We start from the raw sequence: 19,286 nt of genomic DNA on the forward strand, positions 1-19,286 counted from the left end.
TTTTTTCTTTAAGAAAATAAAAGCATTTGAAATCAACAGAGCAGGAAGTCCTACCTGAGAGGGCATTGTCTTGGTTCTTCTCCAGGATGCCTGTGGGGTCTGATATGAGCGAGTAGAAATTAAGAAGTTTGTACATGTTCTGCCAGCATTCGGCCGACGGCTCGCTCTGTTCTGACACTGTGATGGAGTCCGAGTCATCCATCTGAATGGTCATGTGATCCGCCACATCGCGTGAACCTTTCCGCGATACTTTTGACGTTCTTCGCTCTGAACGTCCCAGCGTCCCCCTTCCACGAGGCTCTCGATTCCTGGTCAGAGTGTCCAGGCCTGGCCCGACCACGGTGCGTTTGTTCTTCTGAGTGCCCAGTCGAGCAGCTCCGTTCAGGCTCCCACGAGAACTACGGCTGAAATCAGATGAGCGGAATTCTCGATAAGGCCGTGCCTTGGTGGGCGTGGGGGAAGAGGAGCCGGCGGTGTAGCGGTTGAGTTTGATGTCAGTCTGTGTGGCTTTGATGTCATCAATCATTGTGCTGAACTGGTGAATGAGGCGGACCAGGGCCATATCCACATGCTGGCGAATCGCCTGACAAGCGAGGGTAAAATGGCAGTGCACGCTAGCCTGGGGTCTCCGGCTCAGCTCGTGGAAAGACAGCGCACTGGCAGAGGGAGGGGTTGACATGCACTTCTCTAGCACGACTGCATTCAAACTGAAAGTCTCAATCATCAGGGCAGGCTTGAAATCAAGAGGGGGGAGATTTACCATGCCCTGCCTGAAACACAAAAACATACCATGCTAAAATTAGAGATATGCAACATTATGACTGTTTGAGTACTCAGTAGTTAAAGTAGACAATTGTTCATTGTGGGATGGCAAGGGAAAAAGAGACCAAGTTCCACTTCACCATGGTAAAATTAATGAATAATAATAAATATAGGATAAATTAGGATAAAATAAGTGGCCGCCAATACGTTTGAGAGAACAACAATATCTAATCAATGTAAATATTTATGTAATAATTTTAAAATAATTATTTCACATAGCTATTCATAACCACATTTACAGAAATAGTGTTTAAAGAATGACATTTTACTAGTGCAAAAATATTGGTAATTCTTGCTTCGCGCTCATAGTTTCAATTAGAACACATCACATCCGGTCAGGTGGTCGCATTCATTCTACCCGCAAAAGATCAAATATTCCAACACACCGAAAGTTCAAATTGGATCTTTGCATATGGTCAGAACTCCACAAAGCTCCCTCACTACTCTACATGTGAAATAAATGACTTCAGATCATTTGTTTGCAGTAAACAAATTAGTCATAGTTACTGTCATGGTCAACTCAAAATGAAGAACTTTTTTGTTTTGTGCGCTTATTGACTGGTTATTCATTTTGACAATGTGTTGATAAAGATACACATTTGCAGTTTTTGTAATATTTGAATATTCATTTAATTATTTATATTAATTTAATAAATAAAAAAACGATAAAGTTACCCAAATGAAACTCTGAAAAGGGGGGGATTACTCTTTCTAGGATATCTCTAGAAAGATAAAAGCTGGCATGGGACATCCGTGTTACCTGTGTGCTCGTTTGTTCTTCCTTTCTTTGCTGGTGTCAGAGTCGACAATGTCAGCTCTCAAACACTCAAGAGTGCCGCTGAAGGATAGGTGCTCCCCAAAATACATCTTGTAACTGAGTGGAGGAGCATCCTGGGGCTGGATACCAATGTGACTCAACAAAGGCTTGAAAACAACCTGTATGGATAATCCCAAGAGAGACACACACACACACACACACACACACAAACAGAATGAGAGAGGCAATAACATGTGCATGGTCATAAATAAACAATAACAAATTAATAAGTATTCCTGGTGCACACACCTGTGCGTCAGCTAGCTGTACAGCTGCAGGGCAGAGATTCGTCTCATCTTGTTCAAGCAGGTCCTCCTGACTTGTGCTGTGCTGGGAGTGTGTGTGCTGAGAGTGTGTGTCCAGTGTATTCTGATCACTGGACAGTACAGTATTAAAATCTGATGCAGAAGGAATGGTGGGGAGCACTCCTGTATGTAAAGAGTTAAAGACATTCAGTGCAAAATGAACATACTCCAATAAATGAGTCACTAATCACAGCATCATGGACAGATATAGATGCATGGTCACATACAGTCAACAGACTTCATACTCGTATACTTCTGTCAGTACACTAATCGCTCACCTCCGGTCTGCAGGCTGTTGTGTTGAGAGCGGTTGAGGGGAGAGTCCTGGACATTGCCGCCTGTTCGGTTGCCAACAGCGTTTGACATCCAGTTGTAGAAGCTGACGGAAAACGGCTCCGAAAGAAGAGGGTGTTCCGTTAACACGTCTGCACCCACAAAGTTGCCTACCCAAAAACAAGAGACATTTAGCGTTAACTAGATTTTGAATAGTAGGTGGTTTCCACGGCACAGTGACGTGTTTGATAAGGTGTTCTGAGGGGTTGTTAGGACACTCCTCAAGTCTTTGTCATATAGTCAGTAGAAGTTGTTTTTTTAGGGATGCACATGTATATATATATATATATTCTATATATACATGATTCAATGTGTGTATATGTGCATCCCTAAAAAAATTACTAAAAATGAAAAAAAAGAAAGAAAAAAAAATGAACGAAAGAAAGAAAGAAAAAAAATAGATAAAAGCTACATGGAATGTTTTTTTTTTAAATAACAAATGCACAAAAAGTTATTAAAAAAATAAAATGAAAATACAAAAAATAACAGTTAATTCAAAAGAGTAACTATTACTGAGTGACAGATTTTCTCTATCATTAACTGGTATCAGATATTGGAAATTTAATTCTGCATGCTTACTTTCCCTATTTCAACATCTGGATTACCATCATCTAACACTCAAAGTTATTCTTTAATAACACTAATAATTTATTAAATTTTATTACAATTTATTACAATAACACTGTTAATTGTAATCTTCAGAAAATCTCTAAATTAATACCTATTTTTCATAATGTACATTAAAATAGTGTTAAGCCTAAATTCACTTGTAACAATTCAAACGGTTGAATTTTAGTTTGTATTTTATATTAATTTTAGTCTCCAACCCAGTTGGGTTTCTCTGTACTTTTATGGTATTTGACATGCAGACACTCTCTGGGTGGAAAATAATACTAAAAAAGAAGAATTCAAAAATCAAACACAATTAGGTTATAGAAATCCGCTTTCACAGGAAACGCCATATATCAAGAAAATGCATTCGTCTTCCTAGTTCACATTTTAACCCGTCTAAAATTAGATTGCAAAAAGAAATAAACTCTGAATGAAGAAAATCATGTACTTGTACGTGTCAGGGAGCTGCTCTTGGCAGCGGTTTGTTCGTTTGCTCGAAGGGGCGTTGCTTCTAGCAGGTTGTGCAGACTGTGGATGCTTCCTGTCAAGTAGCTTAGCAACGATTCTTTCCTAGGGCTATGATTGGACTGCAGCCCTGCCCGACTGACATGAGCGGGAGAATCAGCTGCTGTATCTCCACTCGTGTAGCTCAGGGACTGGTAAGGGTGGGAACCCTAAAAAAGAAAAAAAAGGCATTTCGTTTCCAGATCTATCATAAACTTATACACAGTGTCAACAAAACAGACCCACACAAACCTTGATCCTGAGTGCTGACTCATTGTGTGTGTGAGATTTGGACAGTTTTCTCATGATCTCGACTCCAGTCACAGGGGCAGAGTTACCGGTAGGAGCAGGACGACTACATACTCCCTCTAACAGCATTGTATGTTCACTAACAGTGCCTAAAATGCACATAAATAACACAAAATATAGATAAAGCATAATGTTCAAAAAAAGCTCTATAAATTTTCAGATTTACTATAATTACCCGCATCAAACTCAAACTCGGCTCCATCAGCGCTGGTGTCACTCTGCAGGGCAGCACCACTATCCGGCACCTGTGTCTGATCAGGCTCGATGGGGTCTGGCTCTTTGGGCTTAGGAAGCTGATTGGGACGTGGCAAACCAACCGCCTTAAAGCCCTGAGTGACAACTATGAATTTCATCCACTGACGCGCAAGTGCCACCATACCTTTCCTCAGGGTGACCAGAGCAGGCAGTCCATCATTCTAAAAAGATAAAGATGCATATGTAATAAAAGATTAGCAAGGAATAATTAACAACTAACAGTTCAAAATAATATCAGTAAAATAAATTATTATTCTGCTTAAGCTGCAGTTACTACTTTAATTTATTGCAATGCATTTTTCATGTTATCTAGCTCAAAAACAAGCCAGGACATCACTGCTAATACAATCTGGAAGAACATGGGGTGAAGTAATTTCCGACTTTACAGCAGTCAATGAACCTGGAAGCCTTGGAATGAGCATCAACCAATCAGAATCAAGAATTCAACAATGCGGGAGTTTAAGAACATTTAATTCATATGCAAATATGTGCTCTGCAAGCATAAAGACTTACCATGGTGGCCTCTTCTATAATGCTGTAATCGGCCTGCTGCAGGTAGCGATGTAGAATATTGCACAGTAAGCAGGACGGGTTCTCGTGAAGATATCGGGCTCGCTTTGTAACACGGTTATACTTGCTGCGAAATGGAATGTGAATACTCTTTTTCTGTTGGATTGAAGCACACATAAACATGCACGTAAAAAATTAGGTCGGTTAAGTCCAAACCCTCAAGTCCATGGGTTTCTAACAGTGGAAGTATTAACAAGTCTGACCTCCAGGGCCTCAGTCATAATGCAGCCCATGACCGCGCACACACGTAGTGTGGCTTCCATGTCCAGTTTCTGCAGTGAGGATTTCAGCTGGTCAATGGGAACCAACCACGCACCGACCGCAGGGGTCGCAGTACTCAAGAGATTCAGCTGCCTGCAGACACATTCAGCAACATAGAAATAGCCATAGCCATACAAATATCCATGATTTCCTTTGAACCAAATCAAAGACTCTGCAGCCAAATATACACTTAGGGCTGAAAATGGGGGGGGGGACTCAAAATGGAGAGAATTTCCATCTTTTATCGACATAATAGCCCCCAAGCCCTATGCAAATTACATACATAAATTAAATATAGTGGGATTTTCTGCATCTATGGTTTAAAAATATAAAATATGTCCCCAACTAGGGCCCACAGTAAATCTTAGCCATTTCATTCACTGTATACATGTATATTCAATATGCATTCTCTCTCAAAACAACTACTAATACGTCAATATAATCCGCCCTTTTGAGATCAAATTGGCAAATACCCCAAATGTTTTCTTTATTCCAATATTCTGTGTGTGTTTGATCATTGTAAAGTAAACAAGTGTAAAAACAATTAAAACTGTGTGTACTTATTTAAGATTATTCAATTTTATTACTTATATATCTGACATCAGTGGCTTAAAAAATATTTTTTACATTTTGATATATTTTATAATATTTAATTTGATTTGATTTGATTTATTTATGGATTGAAAGACATACATAATCCAAAGGATAACATGTAAAAGTGTAAACACTTATTTCCAACATGGTCCTTGGTGGTAAAACAATTCACACAAACAAAGACCTATTATAAGTCAAAGACAAAAACATTTACACAAATCATCCGGATTTCAACAACATCCTAAAAACAGGCAATCATAAATCACTCAGTGCTAGTTAAAAAGATCAGCTACTCTATTCCATAAAAGGGCCTTAACCTGGTATCTAAAAGTCCCTCTGGTATTTACCATTTTGAGGGAAATTGGCAAATTATTCCACAACATGATACCTGTATAAAAAAAAGAACTTCCAGCTGCATTGTTGACTCTGGGCACTTTACAAGAACGGATACTGGCCCTAGTATTATGGTAATGCTGTGTATGAACCATTTTTATATTGGACAGTAAATATTTGGGAGCAGAACCATTTATAACATTATACATATGATTCAGCTTTAACTGCTCCACTCTAACCTGTACTGGCAACAGACCTACTCTTTTAAAAGCATCTCTGCCAATATGAGTCCTAGGGGGTGCATTTAACAGGTAGCGGATAACATTATTTTGCATCACTTGCAGTCTGATTAATTAATTGTTATTATTAATATTATTATAGATTTTTGGCACATTCTGATATCCAGAAAGCATATGCCATCGGACACTCTGCTTTCTGGATAACAGAACTATCTGGATATCAGAACTAATATATATATAGTATATTATATAATAATATTATATATAATATACATTATAATTTTTTTTATTTTATACAAATATTCTTTATTTTTACATGTGTACCTGGACATGGCTGGAGCTTGAGATCGAATGTTGGTTGGCGCAGCAAAGCTGAACCAGATCTCCTTTATAGTCAGCTTCATACTGCTGGAGTCAGGAGGCGGAGGCAAGAGGGGCAGGTCCTTTTTCAGATCATCTGACTCCACTCCCTCATCCTGCACAGACAAACATGAGTGAGAAATAATGTGAGAAACAAAGACCCAAGGAAAGATCTCAAATGGACATTAACTATAAGTGAACAACATATGAGAACCTGTTCATCAGAGTCTGAATTGTTGTTGGGCTCAGAGGCAGGGCTCTGTCCATCATTGGGCAGGTTATCATCAGATACATCAGTGCTGTAGCCACTTCCTGTCTGAGAACCACTAGAACCGTTTGATTTCGAGACTCCAATCCTGACGCCGTTGTCGGCCTCGCCCATCACCCCAAAAGCACTGTAGAGCACGGCCCCTGACTGCCGCCCACCTGAGGAAGATCCAGACATGCATTTCTTACTCCTGAAATACGATTTTTTAATGCTATCTGAAATTCACATGTGTATAATACCTTTGACAGTGAGGTTCTCAATCCCACACTCAAACATAATCCAACCCCATTTCTCAGGACTGGCCCCAGAGCGAGCATGGTCAGGGGTGTGTTCTGGGACGTGCTCAGTAGAGATGGAGGGCTCAGTCTCATCCACTAAAACAAAGTCATCAGTTTCTTCCAAACTGAAGAGAACCTTGGACTTTTTGAAAGGAATGGCAGTGATGGCACAAGCCCCAAGGTCTGTTAAAAACATAAATATGGAACAAACTTAATTACAATTCCAAAAGGCATTCAATAAATAAAACATGCACAAAAAAACAAAAATGTATTTCTGTCATAAATTATTATTGATAATATTGACTAATCTGTTAAATTATTTATTATAGATTAGAATAACTTCTAATAAAACGGAAAATCCATGCGATAGGAGAGACAATGTCATTTATAATGTTATGATACAAAATTATTTGACTGCAGAATGCAGCAGCTGACCAATCAGAGTATTCTCAAGAGACGTGTAATAAATATAGTATACATATGGATATAAATTTGAGTGTGTGTGTGTACCTGATGAGTCCAGGCCGCGGAGTTGGCTGTGTATGCGATGTATGTTGAGTCTAGCTGCGATCTCCTTGCCTTTCTCGATCCCAGCATTAGAGCGGAGAGAACCGCTGGACTGAGGTGCCATTTTAGATGCAGACGAGTACTTCTCCATCATAGCAGAGGGCTTTTCTGTGTCCTCCACTATACCCCTACACATCACACATTAACAGTCAGAGCAGTACAAACTGTCAAAATCATACATACATACACACACACACACACATACATACATACATACATACATACATATACATATATATATATATATATATATAAATTATACATTTGCAGTTACCTATTCATGCGCAGCTGAGTAGCAATCCGGTCAAAACACAAGGCCACGAGAGAGACATGTGTGACACTCTTATTGGAGGGTGAACCTTCTTCTACGGATGCCTGGAGTACACAAAGATTCACCTGCAAAAAAACATGCACACATATTTACGTCTACCATTTTTACATAACAAGCTTTCTCCCTTTCATACACACACACAAACAGGTACCTTTGGGACTGTGACATTAGCCTGCAAACCCTTTATCTTCACATTGTCAGGCTTGATTGACAGATCGGTTTGTCCATGCGGTGTGCTCAGAGACCCAGGGGTGGTTCCCTCTGTCTTAGATATTTTGTGCTCTGCTTTCGCTGTGCTCTGGAAAACGCAACATTCATCATGATCACGTTAAAGACTGAGTGTGCTGTCACGTCTCTATGTTGGTATTGATCACTTACAGACTCAGAGACAGTGGATTTACTGATCTGATACACTTCATTAAGCACTTTCCCGTGCAGGTCATCCAGGATTGATGCAGGATGGCGAATACTGGCAAAGTGAACCATGGACTCAATGTACCTGGACAGAACAACAAAGATGATTTCACAAACACTGTGGCATTTAGTAAAGACCCCATTAAATCACTTGACGAGAACATTTTTCTTTCCTGTGAGTTATTTCCTATGTTTGTTCCTTTTCTAAACAGCCAATAGGCTTTAGGCATATCACAGCCATGATTTGGATGCAAGTCAGATGCAGTTGGTATTAGGAAAAGGGACATTCTCATTCCAGAGAACATTTGTTTGGACAAAAACTGTGTAGTGCATGATTAGTCAACCAAAGGCATTCAAGAAACAAACCAAAAAACAACACAAAAATGTATTTCAGCCACATTATTCATGATAATACTGACTATTGTTTTATTCATAAAAATGCAGTCTATCTCTTTGATTATTTAATATTATCATAATATCAGACTGAACTAAAAACCATAATTTTGGTGTCTTGGGGTTTTTAAGCACAAGGTGGGCAATGTGAGAGCTGCTGTGATGTCTGACCTGTCTAATGCTTCAGCTACTAAAGGAGTCAGGACCACATTGACCGCCCCTTTGACCTCTACGATGGCTGTGGTTCTCGTCTGGGCAAGAGGCTGATCAAGGGTCCAGTCCTCTGTCACTGTGTCCTCATCAGTGTTGTCCATCGCCCGCTTGTCAAGGGGTGTGTAAGGTGTGCTGCAGATACATGCACACAAAATGCATGCTTGTAATTATGCTGCTTGATACTGAAACAACCACTGTTGATTTGATATGTCTCGTATTACCTATTTATATCGCCCATGAGCTGAACTCCTCTGTCCAATAGAGAGCTGGCAGACAAACCGGCCTTCACCATCTATAAAAGGGCACAGATACAATTATTGACAACATATAATGAAAGAACAAACAACATGCTTACACATGGGTGACTTTTACAAAGAACTTAAACAGGTAATTTTACCCCAAAGTTACTCTTTGCATGAAGAAAATTAAATGTATTATGTAATTATCATATTACATACTGTTAATTTAGAATATGAACATTCTGTAATGTCTTTATTTAAATATTTATATTTAAAGAATTAGAATCAATATTAATTACTAATTACTTTTAAAATTAATTAATAATTATTATTCATGACAATAACATTATTTCACATTACTATATAAAAAGTACTTTACAATTTATATAATAAAATTAATAATGTTATATAATTTACAATTTATATACACAGGACAATAAATAAATGTATACATGTATATATTAATTTAAGGACAGGGCTTCTTTTTTAAAACATTTATATTTATAAAATGTTTGATATATAGTTAAATATATTCATAAATTACTATTCATTTGGGAAGGGTTGCTAATTTTTTCAGGAAATACAAATATAATTCATTTTATTTATGCAAATAATATTTGTTCCCGATATTGGTGGTGAAATATGACCTGGACATTTCTTCATAAAATTCACCGCTGCATAAATAATATTTTACAATGAAGGAAAAACTTGGAAAAAATATTTACCTTAAAAGACGGGATGGACAACTGGTCAAAGGAGGCGGAGCTCTCCTCACTTGTAGGCGTGTCAAGGTCAAGTGGGCGATGCAGTGATGACTTAGATGTTCTCTTATTGGTTGGCTGCTTAACAGTCCAGTTTGACACATGATAATGTGCAAGGTAAGTTTGGTAACAAGCCATTAAATGTGGCTGTGTTGTCAGAAGGCCAGTGTCCGCCTTCTCGGTTTCAACAGATCCCTCCTCCTCCAATCCAAGTGCAGAGACAAATGAGGCTTGGGAGGTATGGCTAGGTATCGGAGGTGGGCGGCTCTCAGCGATTGACAGAGGTCCTTCCACACTGTGGTATATGGAGGTGCGGCTGTGTTCTGTGTGGGGCTGACCCTGTTGTCTTCGTCTGCGTTTCCTCCCTGGATAGGTACCTGGACCTTCATCGCTACTGATTGGCTCAAACTCCTCATTGGCGCTAAAGTATGCTTCACTGTCAGCCACAGACATGGAGGAGTCAACAGAGCGGTATTGATGGAATGTGCTAGAATCAGCTGACGGAGTGAAAGGAAATGCTCCGTAGCTTCTTCTCTGCCTTGGCGAGTCTAGAACGTTCTCGTCGCTACGGGAAACCTCGCTACTAAACTGCACACCGGTAGGAGGCGTGGCTTTCTCTGCGAAGACAGCAGCTGATAGGCTCTTGGTGCTCCCAAGGCGAGCTGATTGGACAGAGGACTGGCGCTTTAAAGGAGAGCGGAGCGGAGAGCGTAAGGGTGGAACCTCAGGGATTGGACCATCAGTGGTTACATTCATTAACCTGAAAACATACACACTGTAAAATACACATACAAACAAAAATGTAGTGGGAATCGAGAACCTGTTTTTATTCAGAACCAGTTTATAGTTTTTTGGAGCTTACGCTTTAAGATTGAGTTTTGCGCTAGCTGTCTGATTTGCAGGAGTTGTAAAAGGAAATAACAAACAACCTATTCTTATGAATTGGTTATTTTTAGCGAGTCAGTCTACAAGACTTATTAATCAGAAATGAACTAATTAATCATCGGTTATTACCACCAAGACATCAGCTGTTAGCATAATTTGTGAAACTTAAATCAGTGTACACTACCATTCAAAAGGAGAGTAAGCTGAATAATTTGGTTCTGCAAAGCAACATTAAATTGATCAAAAAAAAAATACAAAGTTTCCATTGCAAGACTAACTCACAATTGAGATATTAAGACGTTATGGAACTGGAATTGTTTTATACGGTACAGAAACACGAGTCTGACTCACTCAATAGAAGGGGAGGGACTCTCTCGTTCTCCAGCTAACAGAGGCAGGGCAGCACTGGAGGAAGAGTTTTCCTCAGAGGAAGAGGCAGAGCTGTGAGAGCGCAGAGGTACGTGAAGACTAAGGTGCTGGCCACGTTTCTCCAAGTCCACCATCGGAGCAGGAGAACACACATCTCTTCGCATAGCGACACCTTTGGCTGCAAGTAAACCAATAAAGTAAGCATAATTTACATGAAACCCAATCGGCATCATCAAAGCCACACAAAAAGGAATCTACCATCAGGAAGTTTAGGAGTTTCCTTAGTGACGATCCATTCTCCTGGATGTAATAATGACTGTCCATAGGACAAGTCACTCTCTGCACTGACGCTAGAGAAAGCGGAGCTTGATGAGGGTGTGATTTCCTCCAAACGGAAGAAGTCCAGGCCACCAACCGAGCCGCCGAAAAAACGGCATCCACCAAGACAACCACAGCGATTCCGGCTTCGCTTATATTTCTCCTCCGGCCAAAGGAACCAAAGTCTAAAACACACATAACAATATGGTAAATATGTTTGCCTGTACATTAAGCAATAGACAAAATACAATAAAAGATATGCTTGAACCTTTTTGTTTTCATGTCATGAAGCTCCAGGAACTGCCTCTGGACCTCATATTTGGCTGGATGGTCAGCGGCTAAAGCCACATCAGCCGTCATGAGGTTAAAGTTCACCGAACCGGCTTCGAGCCAATGAGAGCGCCGAAGGAGGGGCGGAGGGAGGCCAAGCCGTGCAACTTCCTGTTGCTCGATGAACTGAGCGATCACTACGTCTTGCAGAACGGCACTGATGCCTTCGCCGACAGCAGCTGTGTGCAGATTGCACGTGGCCAACCGCAAGGCTCCGGTCTGATGGGCATACAGACAAAACAGTTATTTTAAATCGCAATGTTAATTTACAATAACTTTTTACAAAATTTACAATCTAATTTTTGATTAAATAAATGCAGCCTTGTTGAGCATAAGAGGATTCTTTCAAAAACATACGAAAAAAACTTAATTACTTCAAACTTTTGACTGGTAGTGTACATAATCATCTCTGATAGTCACAAACCTTAATATTGGCTGCACATCCATGTTCAACAATGAAAACCTGGGCTCCATCAACTGTCAGTCGAGTCATGGTGTACTTCAGATCCTCTGATGTGCGACAGGGACCAGGCAAGGCTGCATTCTACACATACAGACAAAGACTCAGTAGTGTAGTCATTTTGAAAATGATGTGAATATGACAACTCGGGGATGTGTGTGAGCGTTTCTGTAATACCTTGGCATCACAGACTCTACGATCAACTCCATGTTGGCAGGTGACAGATGGTTTTGGCTGTTCAAGCTGGAACTCTCGGGACAATACATGAAACACAAAGCTCTCGCCCCACTCCAGAAGAGACGCACACTGAAACAAACACAACCAGTGATTAACACTAAACTGTGATTAATGCTGTCACTAGAGTAAAATAATAATTCTTGAATAATCTCTCTTTTAGTGTCACACTTAGTAGCTTTTTAAGGGGGAAAATATGTGAAGGTTCACAATTTGTTTGGATTACCTTTATATATAAATACATAATATTAATGACAATGACACATTTATTTTTATTGCTATATCAGCCTCAAATGCCAGATGCATGGCAAATAAAAAAAATAAAAAACTTTGTACTTTTTACAACATTATAATAACTATAAAAGATCTTTTGGTTTGATATTTCATACAAATGTTAAACTGATGTAAAAGGAACATTTCAGATTTCATTTAGTGCACAAGTAACATTTCTTATTACGGTATTATCAATAATGAAAAAGAATCAATGTTGTGCTGATTAATATTTTTGTGGAAACTGTGATACTTTTTTTCAGGATTCTTTGATGAATAGAAATTTCAAAAGAACAGGATTTATATGAAATGCAGATCTTTTGTAACATTATAAATGTCTTTACTGTCACTTTTGATCAATATAATGTGTCCGTTCTGATTAAAAGCATTAATTTATTTTAAAAAAATGTAAAAATCTTACTTTTGATTGGTAGAGTATAAGGTATGAATAAGATGAAATTAATAATAAGCACAAAAATTAAAAAAATGTCTTTGTGTGGCATTCTGTTGATTACCTATGACAATTTTGACGTGTCCCTCAGTGTGTACAAACGAACAGGAAGTAAGCAGCAATACAATTAAATGTTCGAACATTCTTTTCTGTGGATTTTCACATACTGTAGGTGCTTTAACAAAACCCCAACCTTCACATTCTTGCTTTTAAATTCTCTGGCCCACATGCCTGTTTTATTTCTATTATAAGTGTAACTTCTGTAAACATTTTCATTCAATCAAACACAAAGAGGGACGCGTCAAAATAATCTTTGTATGAGGTCATTATGCCACAGATATTGCTAGAAATATTTCTTTACAAATGTCAAGCATCCCTTTTGTAGTGTCAAAATGAATGACTGAGTCACCTGTGGCACACTAACTCTTCCTGTAAGAGCTCCAGCCTGAACGTCGATGAGCCAAGCATATTCGAGTGTGTCACTGCCCGCCGGTAAGCCCTCCACTGAGAACATGGCGTGGGCTCTCATCTGCAACCCTGAGAGGCTCAGATGCCCATCTCGCAGCACAGCATCAACCGTAGGCCGCTAAACACACAGAAGGGAATAAATTACCCAATACAGAAACATGACAACTTTAAATACCAGCACCTGAGAGAATATGAATGGGGTCACTTCCTCCCACTCCCACCTGATAGTTATCGCTGACAAACACATGTAGAGGCGAGAGAACGAGCTGTAGCATGGTCTCCTTATAACCCTTCTTCATCTCAAAGCAAAGACGCTCCAGGAAGCCTGTAGGACCCTCTGGGCCGTCACTGCTACAGTGCTGCAGACAAGAGCACAAACAAGACTTACAACCACACTTGCGATTCCTAAAGGAAATATCAGTGCCTGCAAGGCATCAAAACAATCGTCACACAATCACAAATATGCTAATTTAACAATGATGTCATCACTGATGTGTAGGACACGGTCTCCTCTGAAGCGGTACTGACCGTTGGAAGGCGTCCATGGACCTTGTGCAGATTGACGAGTACGGTGATGTCCCAGGGCCGTAAGGAGAGAGGATGTGGTGTGTCTTTAGAGCGGTTCTCCTCCAGGCCAACTCTGGTCCAACCAGATGACGAAGAGCAGGAGCTCAGCACAGGGCTGGACAGAGACTCCTCAAAGTCTGTGTACATGTCATCCTCTCCGAAATAGTTTTCCTGCACATTACATTCAACGACAATCGTTGGGATATTGCAGCCAAAAAAAGTCATTATTTACTCGCCCCCATTTCTCTATTATTTGTATCTGTCATTATGAACTGTCACTATATGGAAAAAGAGGAAGAGAATTACCATTTTGTGTTTCACAGAGGAAAATAACGGGTTTTGTAGAACACGAGTTTGAATAAACACATCTGCACAGTTTAAAGTCACAATGAAATCAAAATTGACAATTCTTATTTTTAATGGAAAATTATAAATAATTTATCTATGCACATCATTATTTAAAAAAAAAATCATGTGCCCTCATAATCTTTAATCAAAATAACTTCCCCTCCCTCTTGCAGTGACATCTCTTCTTTTCTCTAATGACGTGTTTAATGGCGAGAGGCCGGGACAACCTGCCTCTCACATGACATCACAGCAATAGCAAACCACAACCATCCAATCAATTCCAGATGGACAAAATCAAGTCCCAACCTACATTCTTTCTTGTTCATGAAGCTGATTCACTGGGATTTACGTCACAATGCGGAAGAAAAGTCTCTCGCAATTTCTGTTTCATGGCGACTTGAAGTTGAGTGCATATGTATACATGTGTACCTTGATGGACACCAGCGCTCTGAGGAGAGGACCATAAAGGGTGATGTGGGAGTCTGGGCTCAGCTCCATCTCCACATGTAACCGGTCAGGTGGCAGCAAGCTGGGGTCAGAGGAGATTCGAGGTGGAGGAGGCACAGGTGGAGCGAGCTCTGGCGGGCGCAGTGCTGACAGCATGGACTCCTCTATTTCTGACACTGTAAAAAACACGTAATGTAAGGTGAAGTGTAAACAGGTCAGATTCAGGTCAGGTCAGACATTATATATACAATATTGATAAACCATTTATTTAAAAAAATGCCACATTTATTTGTGCTTTTATATGATATATAACTGTATATAAATAAGTAATAGTTACAAGTAAAAACATTTGGTATCAATATTCTATGTAAGAATCTTATGTTTTATGTAAGGATCTTCTATTTACTTCCGCACTTACACATGCATGTCTCAAGAGATAATGATATAATCATGTGTAATAATTATATTCTTCTGAAAATGATAGGATCAAATACAAGTAGCCAGACGGAGCTTGGGCAACATGTGGGTCTCACATATTGGCCAATGGGCCCCAAATTAAATGTCCAGCATAAATACAGTTTAAAAAGCATCCCACTGTGCACTTTATGATGTTGGTTAAAAAAAATTTTAGTTTTTATTTGTTTTACCATATTTTGGTCACTAGATACTTATCTATACAGTACGTTTTTGCATGATTTATTGGTATTATTCAAACACCTACATGATTGTTTGAGCTGCTGGTCAGATTTCTGAGGGTAGATGGGATGCCAAGTATAGTCTATAATCAGCAGGAAGTTCGGCACACTCCAGCAGTCCACCCAACCAGCCCTGGAAACACACACACACGCATACACACAACAGAAGAGTCAAAGGGCAGCGCAAGCAAGAGGCAGCAGAAAAGAAGAGGGACAGAAATAGAGCACTGGTGCTCTTTTACTCACGCTTGAGTCATGTTCCTCCAGCGAGGTTTGCTGTTTTTGGGAGGTGCTCCTTGCCCCTCTGTTGGCATATTGTTTTCTGGAGGGGTCTTGTAATGCTGGTAATCCTTAGTAAGGGTGAGTAGCGGGTACCGGCTGGGGTTACAGTCAGGCAGACACAAGCGCATGTCTGTGTCCTCTGCCTGTATGGGAGTTCAGTGTCATTAGGAGTGGATTTAGGTGAACCCTGATGTTTTAATTTCAGGCTGTAATGCTTGATCACACAACATTCAGCACAGCAGACAAGTGCGTGTAAATGTTTGCAAGGGTGTACACTCACTCTCAAACAGAAACGTGTGTTACAGGTGGCCGGGACAAACTCGTGAAAGGGCAAAGTGAAGTCAATATTCAGCGTTTCCCCACAGGCAGCGATATAAACTACAGACAAAGAGCATGAGCAGGTTGTGAGTTTTTCAGAAATCAAGGAAAATTCTAAATAAAACCAAACTATAGAGTTTAAACTAATGTTCAGCAGTGAGCTTGATGGCATTTTACAATCTAAATTCATTTTGTTCAGCACTACTACAGCAAAGCATGGAAATTACTATCCATACTACTAATCTGTTTAGATCTCAAATAGTCTGAAAAAAAAGGAAAAAAGAAAAAATACAAATATTTTGAAAGAATGTTAAAACATTTTTACTTTGTCTTTTAACTAAATGACTTTTCAGAAGCATTCTATGTATTATGCTTTCTTCTATTATTACTTTTAATTTTTAATTAGAAAGCGTGTTTAATCTTATGTTATATTATTTATGGTTTTTTAATTTGGTCTTATGTGAAGTTCTTAGTGCTTATTGTAAAGCACTTTGAGCTGTATTTGTTGTATGAAAGGTGCTATACAAATTAAATTATTATTATTATTATTATTATTATTATTAATTATTATATAAATAAACATACAAATAAAAAAATTAGTGAATCAATCAATCAGCAAGTAATCAATAAATAAATAAAACACAAAATCTCTTCTTCGTCCTTCTTTTGGACGAAGAAACGATAGAACCGTAGATCTTTTAAAAAAAAGTTGATAGACCAACTTTTGGACAATAGAAAAAAATCTATTTTAATATAATCCAACAAATACAATTCAAACCACCATCATGTGGAAACATCATACACAATTAGAAATGGGTTGACTAATCTTCCAATAACCAGCTAGTTGATTAGTAACTAGTTTATAGAATTCTATAGTTTCGGAATTACGTGCCGTGCGTTTTCAAAGCCGTATTAATTTGTTAGATTTCCTTATAGTGTTTTCATTTCTCAAACTCTATATTATTTTTCAGTCTTGCATCCATTATGAAAGTCTTGCTTACCATTCTCCTGCTGTTTGGTGGAGCAGTCGATCCAGTTGTGCTGATTGGCGGCCCAAATCATCTCAAACTGGTGAAAAAGTATCTTAAACTTCCATGAATATGGAACGAATGAGTAGATGTCCGGTTCACTGTCGCTGGCCCAGTCCTGGATCAGATCTACAGATCACAACAGGAGGAGGTCAGCCGGAGGACAGATATCAGCTCATGGTAACTTACAGGTAAGAGAGAAACATTACCTGTGAAGAAGTTTTTCTGTGCATAGATGAAGTGGTACGTGGCTTTGTAAACCTCGATTTCACACTGCCAGGACTGGGGCATATTCCACACTCGCGGATAACTGGCTATGACATGAAACTGAGGAGTTCAAAGACAGTTGTTAATATGCAGGATAGTTTACCAGTTGTTTTATTTAGCTTTTTAAATTTAGTTTATTTTAGCTTTAGGATTTTAAGGTACTATAAGTGTTATTTGGGGAATATGATGCAAAAAATGGCCCATGCCTTTTTAAGCTGAACATTTAAGAGAATTAAGAAAATGTGTAGATTTAATTGTTTTTATCATAGGTACTATTACAGTTATCACTAATAAAACTCAGAATTTATAATCATCACTTGTTTCAAAAGCCCAAAACACATCTATGTCCTCCCCAAAGATTGTGGGCAAATGTCAGCAAATTGGAAATTGGCCTCATAATATGCAATATCTGAAATATTACAAAGATTACTTCTCTAAATTCAAGTTTTGTAACAAATTTCCCATCTTCGACAATAAATATCAAGACAATTACTGTCAGATCTCAAATCGCCTGCAGCAAGCAATGTTCCCTTTACCTGTTTTAGTGAAGAATAGCATAGTTTTCTGCATTAAAAGTTTAGTTACTCAGCTTATTTGAAGGGCTATGCTTGGAGTCTGTATGAATAGGTCAGACCAGACTAGTCAAATTTGCATATCTTTTACAAACACACAAAACCATGATCCGTACTCACAGCAAGCATCTCAGCCTCTAGCAGTGTCCTGTACTGCATACTGCTGGTTGTATCAACATGTAATAACTGGCCTTTAACAGTGGGAGAATAACCTAAACAGAGGTTAAAGACAAAAACAGTATTAGCAAGATATGAAACAGGAGGGGAAAATTGCCATTCATAATATAATGCGTCAAGTGAAATTTACATTAAATGTACATTATGTAACTTTTTTTTGTTTAAAATTAATAAAATTTAAATAATGAGTCAATACATCATCAATCCTTCTTCCACAAGGTGTTTTTCTCTTACCCTGATTCACTACGCTAAGTCTATTATAAGTCTTTATATGTTATACCTGACAGGATAGTTTTGGCGGGAATTTGCTTACATACGTCGCTACTTTGTTTATTTGCTCCGGCTACTTTGACGCGTATATGGTGTGGTAGTGGCATAGGATAGTTGTCACGATGAGGTTGACATGGAGCACGCTAAATTTCTAACCTCCGGGAACAGAGGAGAGTCTGCTGGCAAAAAGTGAACGCGACAAAGCTCGTAATAAAACAAGAATCAACATTGGCTTGGCTTTTCGTAGATGGCGAGAGAGAACTGAGGGATTTTAAATGTTGTAAAAGTGATGCGGAGATGGTGTTTACTACTCAACAGGTGAGCAAGGTATTTTATTGAACAGATAAATTGCCATTATTAGCTCTAACAGAGTTCATTGTAAAGCATTATCAATTGTGAAGGGTCGTATTCATTCGCAGTCACGCAGAGCCGAAGCACAACCAAAACAACGTTCTTCCGTGAAATGCAAGCAGTTTTGTTTTTCAACCCAAAGTTATATAGTGTACATTTAAACAAACAAAACTGTCAAATGTCACCCTCAAAAACTACTTGCGTAATTTTTCCGTAAGCTTTGACAGTTACCATTCTCCCCAACAGTCATGGGTATGTTGACCTCGAGGTAAGAACCTGCTCCTACATTCACATGGACTGCATTAGTCTCCTGTGAAGCCAAATGGATTATGGGTTAGTGAATGAACAAAGACAGAGGTCCACATTCTTGCTCAGGATTTTTTATATTCTTATGATTGTAA

General features: G+C 38.9%; 1 protein-coding gene across 12 annotated transcripts in view; it reads right to left on the minus strand.

The window, feature by feature from the left end:
• The window catches only part of kiaa1109 (KIAA1109), a 55,040-nt gene that overhangs the window by 24,536 nt on the left and 11,218 nt on the right, over positions 1–19,286 (minus strand). For 10 of the 12 annotated variants that reach the window (XM_084093674.1, XM_084093669.1, XM_084093673.1 and 7 more), the window contains exons 12-46: positions 19,117–19,195; positions 18,208–18,299; positions 17,458–17,575; positions 17,222–17,377; positions 16,183–16,280; positions 15,867–16,045; positions 15,647–15,753; positions 14,908–15,101; positions 14,092–14,301; positions 13,785–13,922; positions 13,505–13,681; positions 12,318–12,446; positions 12,105–12,224; positions 11,619–11,899; positions 11,291–11,535; positions 11,015–11,210; positions 9,743–10,553; positions 9,000–9,070; positions 8,737–8,910; positions 8,137–8,257; positions 7,910–8,056; positions 7,702–7,823; positions 7,371–7,555; positions 6,822–7,043; positions 6,529–6,740; positions 6,279–6,430; positions 4,731–4,881; positions 4,471–4,623; positions 3,878–4,118; positions 3,646–3,791; positions 3,338–3,563; positions 2,223–2,387; positions 1,889–2,067; positions 1,583–1,758; positions 55–770 (exon numbers count right to left, since the gene is read on the minus strand). In XM_084093674.1, the coding sequence (XP_083949800.1) occupies positions 55–770; positions 1,583–1,758; positions 1,889–2,067; positions 2,223–2,387; positions 3,338–3,563; positions 3,646–3,791; positions 3,878–4,118; positions 4,471–4,623; positions 4,731–4,881; positions 6,279–6,430; positions 6,529–6,740; positions 6,822–7,043; positions 7,371–7,555; positions 7,702–7,823; positions 7,910–8,056; positions 8,137–8,257; positions 8,737–8,910; positions 9,000–9,070; positions 9,743–10,553; positions 11,015–11,210; positions 11,291–11,535; positions 11,619–11,899; positions 12,105–12,224; positions 12,318–12,446; positions 13,505–13,681; positions 13,785–13,922; positions 14,092–14,301; positions 14,908–15,101; positions 15,647–15,753; positions 15,867–16,045; positions 16,183–16,280; positions 17,222–17,377; positions 17,458–17,575; positions 18,208–18,299; positions 19,117–19,195 (6,889 nt within the window). The remainder of the gene's footprint in view (positions 1–54; positions 771–1,582; positions 1,759–1,888; positions 2,068–2,222; positions 2,388–3,337; positions 3,564–3,645; positions 3,792–3,877; positions 4,119–4,470; positions 4,624–4,730; positions 4,882–6,278; positions 6,431–6,528; positions 6,741–6,821; positions 7,044–7,370; positions 7,556–7,701; positions 7,824–7,909; positions 8,057–8,136; positions 8,258–8,736; positions 8,911–8,999; positions 9,071–9,742; positions 10,554–11,014; positions 11,211–11,290; positions 11,536–11,618; positions 11,900–12,104; positions 12,225–12,317; positions 12,447–13,504; positions 13,682–13,784; positions 13,923–14,091; positions 14,302–14,907; positions 15,102–15,646; positions 15,754–15,866; positions 16,046–16,182; positions 16,281–17,221; positions 17,378–17,457; positions 17,576–18,207; positions 18,300–19,116; positions 19,196–19,286) is intronic. The other 2 variants (XM_084093665.1, XM_084093664.1) reach the window with 1 other exon arrangement.

This window comes from Abramis brama (assembly GCF_963993115.1).
Source record: "Abramis brama genome assembly, chromosome: 19".
Classification (NCBI taxonomy): domain Eukaryota; kingdom Metazoa; phylum Chordata; class Actinopteri; order Cypriniformes; family Leuciscidae; genus Abramis; species Abramis brama.